The sequence below is a fragment of the Bidens hawaiensis genome, unplaced genomic scaffold (assembly GCF_021521415.1).
Source record: "Bidens hawaiensis isolate Kalapana, Puna unplaced genomic scaffold, B.hawaiensis_p1.1 tig00056313_1, whole genome shotgun sequence".
Lineage (NCBI taxonomy): Eukaryota > Viridiplantae > Streptophyta > Magnoliopsida > Asterales > Asteraceae > Bidens > Bidens hawaiensis.
Window position 1 is genome coordinate 47,144 of NW_027500160.1, and position 6,818 is coordinate 53,961.

A 6,818-nucleotide genomic window follows, 5' to 3' on the forward strand; every position below is an offset into this window, starting at 1 on the left:
TAAAATTAGAAAATTATATTTTGAGTACTCATCGTTATCGGGTAGTTGAAATCGCAAATATATTTATATTTCGTCAAACTTATCGGTTTAAGCACGTGCCAAAATTATTTACGAGATAAAAAAATATTTTTTTCCAAAACAAATCTGTTTCTGTTAAAATTTAATACCGGGTTGTTCAAAAAAAATTATGCAAACTTGGACGTGTATTTAATGTTTTTTTAAGTTAACAAAACAAGTTTATTTGAAAATAATTTTATAAAAGTTTTTTCTATAACCTTTTTAAAATATAATTTATAAAAGTTTCTTGACAAACAGCAAAAGACGTCCTTTATGTTCTTTATGTTTGAACGTTTTTTCAATGGACGTTCTTTCGCAAAAGAAATTGCAGAAATCATATTTCATGTTTCAAATCTTTTTCACGTTACATCCTTTGATACTAACCCAGTTAAATTTTTTCGTTAAATCTGGTCATATGCATTACACATTATGGTAGTTTTGTAATTTTATATATAATTTATTTTATAACTAAAACAAACAAATAAAAATCTCTCTCTCTCTCTCTCTCTCTCTCACATACACAAATCTGTTTCACCTTCCCTAGCTACCACCACCTCCACCTCCACCACCGCATTCAACTTCACGTAGGCCATTGCCATCGTCTCCAACGCCCCATCACCATCCCGAACTAAGCCACCATAACTGCCACTACACAACCGCCACTCCGAACCACCACCATCTCTTCATCACGCAACCACCACACCAACCACCCACCTGCAATAACCTCTTACTGTTGCCGGTAATACGGAATGGGAGAGGGGTTAGCCGGCGAGACGACGGTCGATTCCATCCACCACTCCCATATCTCTCGCATTTTCCAGCCACAAACACACACCCAACCACCACCATCTCCTATCGTTTTCCTGCGACCTCGAGAAGCCGCGGTTCTTAATCTCGTTTTCCGGCGACCTCAAGAAGCCACGGTTCTTAATCTCTTTTCCCGGCGACCTCGAGAATCTCAACCGGTGTAATTAACGCTTTGATTTTCACATCAATTTCAAGTCACAAAACTGAAATTATACCGATTGGTATAATTGTAGGCGGCAGCAAAGGCTAGGGTTCCGACGCCATAGCTCCGTTCTTCACCGCAAATCTTGAGTTTTTCAAGCTTGATTTTGTGTATGATGATCATGATCTAATTTTCTTCAGTCTCGGAGCTATTGGTTTAATTGTCGGTGACGTTGTTGATGTTGGTGGCCGGTGGTTAGTATAATTGCAGGCTAGATAGCATTCAAACACTTCGAACTGCACAAGCTCGGTTAGGGTTTTCGTTTTCAGATCTAAATGGTGTGGTGGTTAGGGTTCGCCGATAGAAACAGAGAAGTAGGTATCTTGTGTGGTGGTTGGGGTATCCTGGCAAAAAGAGAGAAGTAGGTATATGGTGTGGTGGTTGGGGTACGTCGGAGCCATGGCGGCGGTTGGTGCTGGTGGTTGTATTTAGGTGTTAGTGGCTTGAAGGTTGTGTTTGGGTGTTGGTATGGTGGTGGGGAGAAAGAGGTGAAGAAGAGAGAGAAGATAGTTATTGTTTTTCTTGTTAATTATATAGATAGTCTCTTAAACAAATAAAAATACCAAATTATTCTCATGTGCAATGAATATGACCAGATTTAACGAAAAAAATGTAATTGGGTTAGTATCAAAGGACGTAACGTGAAAGAGATTTGAAACATGAAATATGATTTCTTTTATTTCTTTTGCGAAAGGACGTCCATTGAAAAAATGTTCAAACATAAAGGACGACTTTTGCCGTTTTGTCAAGTTTCTTTTATAACTTATAAAAGTTTATATGAATATCATTTTCTTTTATAACCCTTTTGATAAGTTTATATGAATATAATTTATAAAAGTTTAAAAACATATACAGATTTATATATTTTTAAATATTATTATTAAAATATTTAATTTCATTGTTCTCCAAAAAGGGTGTTTTTTTAATAATTTTTTTTATCGAACCTGTTTTTATTAAAGTAATAATTGCCTTGACTTTTAAAGTGTTAAGAAAAACGAACATAATTTCTTTTGCAAACAACGAAGTTACCGTTTAGTTTCGTAACCACTGACTTTTAAATAAGTCGGTTCCGAAGATACAGTTTCCTATTTTATTAATCCAATCAACTTTCAACTTTTGTATTTCAAAATTTAAATACACTCTCCTATAACCAATTCCTTGCATATCACGCAAACCGTAAAGTCGTAAACCCTAATCACCACACCATCATGGCAGAGTTATCTTCGAAAAACATGTATGACATCTTTTCAAGAATGGCGGTGAAATCCTTGGCTCGATTCCGGTGTGTAAGCAAGCAATTCTGCAACTACATCACTGATCCTTATCTCGAAACCCTTCATGCCAAACAAGCGACTTCGACCGATCCGATGCTCATCATGTTCCGTCGACTCGCATCAGATCTTCCCAACTCACAATGCATTATCAATTTCTTGGAACATAAAGAAGAAGCAGGCAGTTGTACCCAAGAAGTGACAAAGAAGCCACCGGCTATGGATTTTATGTGTTCTAATGACATAATCCTAGGTTCTTGTAACGGTCTGCTTTATTCATCACAACGCCACCGTGACACCATCAATCTGGTTGTGATCAACCCGCTAAGGAGAGAATGTCATGAATTGCCACCCATGAAGGCAACATTCCATTATGTCCACAAACAAAAACGGTCCCGTGGGATTGATCGTGAAGAGTCGAACCGACTATGTGTCACTCCTAGCGGGCTTGGTTTCGATGAGTCTACCAATACTTTCAAGATGGTGTGTGTTGCGTTAAGAAAGCAAGATAAGTTACCAAACTTTGATCAACTGGAGGAGGATCTATGCACCATGGTGCATGTTTTGGGTACAGACTCATGGCGAAAGATCCCACAAGTCCCTTCTTTTCCGATAACAGGTGAAGGTGTGTTTGTTAAGGGATGTTTGCATTGGCTAATCAGTGATGAATATGATGATGATCGTGAAGCCTACTTAGGAAGGACGGTAATAACCTTTGATATGGCTAAGGAGGAATTTGGAGTAATCAATCCTCCTCAAGAACTACCAGCTTCCGGTTGGGTAAGGGAGCAGTTGGTTGATTTACATGGTGAACTTGGATATGTGTATCAAATTGTTAATCGGGGCGTTGAGGTGTGGGTGTTGAAGGAGAGAGGGTGGGTGTTGCACTGTCAGTTCGAGCATAAACTGCCTCTTCTTTATGGTTTCATAAAGGTTTTAGGGCTTTGGAACGAAAATGGAGACGTGTTAATGATAGATGGGAGGAAGATGCTTTTTTACAACTTAAAAAGTCGCGGTTTGTATGAAGTATGCTTCGAAGGTTGGGAAGAAGAACCCGCAATAGACATAAGATTGTATCAAAGTAGTTTGTTTTCAACTTGTTATTCATTAAAAAACTGATCTAAAAAGTTGTATTTTTTGGATTCATAAAATGTGACTGATTGTTATGGTTTACGGCTTATCTTATGCTTATAAACTATAAAGCAACTATTTTTGGTTTTATCTTGATATGGGTTATTGAAGCTTTTTAATGGTATGTAGATTATATATATTAACTGTCTACTGAAGGCCGTTTGTATTTAATTAAACTTAATTGTGGTTACATGTTTTACGAAGAATCCGAAATCATTGCATAATTCAACTTTAGGGAACTAGAACTCTTTTTTATAATTTTTTAATCGAATGAATGTTGGTCAGTTGCATTTGTAACCCAAAAAAATGAAAAGTTGTTGCAAAGAAAAGGTGGAAATCATTGGTTATCTATTATAACACGGTTGAAAGATAGGAATACAAAAATGCGGACCAACGAGTTTGTTAAAATAGCTTCAACATCTATTTTACAAAAATATCATTTCACTTTTCTTTAATTAAGAGTTTGTTTCAACCACCAAAAGCTTATACATTGTGTTGCAGACAAATTAGATATGTTGCTCTAAATAATCTTGAAGGCCGTTATTTAACTTGAAATTATAACTTGATGGTTAGTTGGGACCTTTTGACGCAGTAACCAGAGACTGGATCCAAAAATTAGCTAGGAGGGCACAAATAGATAATGCAAAAAAATGGGCCGGTCAAAGAAAACATGGCCGACCCAACCAAGCAAAGTGAGCTTTCATGACCCTTTTTCTAATTTAATTGTTATAAATATACATGACAAAAAGAACGGTTTGGCCAATTTAAAAATGATCATTTTGGCAGTCAAAACTCAAAATTATGCATAATGCGCATTAGTTTGACAAGCCAAACGAAACTTTCATTATCACAGTGGGAACCTAGCAAGTAGCTAGTGTCCATATTACAAAGTACCAACAGAAACTAAAAACATCCAATCCTCCTAATTCAAGGGAGACCAAAAAACAAACAGCCAAGACTAACCTATTAAGATCAAAGACATACTTTCAGCAACAAAATAGCCAACATTAAAACTCAACTAGAGCATAAACCCGTGAAATCTATCCAGAAGTACTTCCAGCAGCAACAAAACCAACTGCAGACTCAAGACCGTTGACACCTTTTCCTATAACAGGCCCTAACAATATTTTCCGTATAGCATACTTTCAAGAATCTATTGTCTTCTTATCGAATTCCATTGGACCAGCAGCTACAGACCCAAACCCAACCCAAACCATTTTGAAAAGGGCACAAACCGCCCACGGCCTAGCAACTCACCCACTTACACTAACCGGGCAAAGACAAACCGAACACTTGCATTCCGCAACGGTTACAAACTATCATGATACCTATTTAAATAGATGGCACAAACTGTTAATAAAAATCATCTGAAAACAAGAATATTTGATCAAGAAAGTGAGTAAGAAAACAAGTTCATTGGCATTTCATCAAACAGCTGGAGGGTATCATGAATCAAGCTAATTAATTAAGCACAAAAAGTTGACTAATTATAGTGTATAAATCAAATAAATTGGAAAAATCATGTACCAAATTGCACATATATACTTCAATATCGAGTTGAAGAAAATGGAACAAAAAAAGATGAAAAATAAAGTGGAATCATCTGTTGACCGATTATAAGGTGGTTTTGAATCGTATCAATTCAGAGTCAATTAAGTATGAAAAGGAGCCGAGAGTCGGGTTGAAGAGAGGCTACGATGATTGCAAATCGAACCTAGAAGCGGAGAGGTTGGGGTACTTTCAGGGGCCAAGTGAGATTTGAATAATCTCCCATGCCCTCGCTTCTGATTTGGTAAATTATTTTATTATACTTATACATTAATATTTCGGATATCCATATTATCTTAATTTTTAAAAACGCTTCCAATAATTCGGGTTTGGTTACTTTTCGCACATATAATATTAATTTTAACGGGGTTTGTGAATATTAGTGTTGTAAAAAAGTAAGTATTTTTAAAAAAGAGTTTAAAATATGTTGTGTCAACTGATGTATGAGTTTGTAGATGTCTTGCGTTTAGAAGACTGAATCTTCTATGTTAGGATTAGAGCATCTCCACCGGCGGAGCAAAGAGAGGTTTGTGTTGACGTGGACCGGAGCAAACGGACGAGCGACGGTTTTTACCAGTGGAGGATAACGGAGGGATGGATGTTTGTTTGAAAATACAAACGTTTGTGATGGAGTTTGAATGGGCCTGCCATCAAATAAAATACAATAAATTGATGACATGACGGGCAGGCGGTGCTGGCGGCAATCACCACCCCAGCGTTGTTGTGGTCACCCAGCCGGCAGCAATCAAAACCTTGCTCCACGGAGAAAGACGGAGGCGGTGAGGAAGTTGGGGAACCGTTTATTTGTGTAGGTGGGTTTGATAAGAAGCTGTTCTTTTATAGAATATATATATGGTAATGTTGATAATAATATTACATAAGAAATTTCAACACCATAATCATTTTCTATAAAACACTATATATGGAATGGTTAATATCTTGATTCAACAAGTGAAAAAGTTTGTTTAGACATGACTCATTTATAAGAATTGTTAAATAATATAATAATATGTTTATAATTTATATTATGTTTTTTAATTTATATAATGTTTTTTATTAAATATTTTAAACGTATTATAATATTTTGAATATTATTAAACATACCAACGGCTATTTTATTATTATAATAATAAAACTAATAATAATAATATAAGAATTATGTTTACATAAAATAAATAAATAAATTATTTAACCCTATCACATTATAATTAACACATTTCTCTACTCAATACAACACTCTTTACACCAAAATTTCTCAAATACTCCCACCCCAATATATCTAAAAAAATGAGTTCCAACGACGAAGTAACACAACCCTTGAGTGCGAGCGATGAGAAATCCGACTACACGAGTGATAACGATGAAGTAAGCCAACAACCCCCACCCACTATAAACCCATACTTGAATCCTAATATTCAAAATCAGGTCGTTTAAATAGCCGTCCAAGAATTCCAACAATTTATGCCCAACAATTCACGCTATATGCCTGGCCTCCATTTCTTTAATTTTATTATTTTTTTTCTGGTAATATTAAATATTTTTAAAGTAATTTTAAATAATATTATAAAATTAATGTATTGTAAAAGTAATTTATTAAATATTAAATAATAGTAAAAGTAGGTAATGATGTGGAAGATGAGGTGAAAGTTTTTATTGGTTTATAGGTGGAGTAAAAAGTGGGGGGGGGGGGGGGGGGGTTTAAAAAAAATGATTAGAGTATGATGTGGCGATGAGGTGGAGGTTTGAATTGGTTTATGGGTGTGGATGCTCAGAGCATCTCCACCGGTGTGTTTGTGGAGGTT

At 35.8% G+C, this 6,818-nt stretch overlaps 1 protein-coding gene across 1 annotated transcript; it reads left to right on the top strand.

Annotated features, from left to right (window-relative positions):
• The first annotated feature begins 2,274 nt into the window (after positions 1–2,274).
• Positions 2,275–3,456, top strand: LOC143601459 (F-box/kelch-repeat protein At3g23880-like). The gene has a single exon (XM_077078863.1). It carries the CDS (start codon positions 2,275–2,277, stop codon positions 3,454–3,456), a length of 1,182 nt encoding a protein of 393 aa, XP_076934978.1.
• Positions 3,457–6,818: the final 3,362 nt, after the last annotated feature.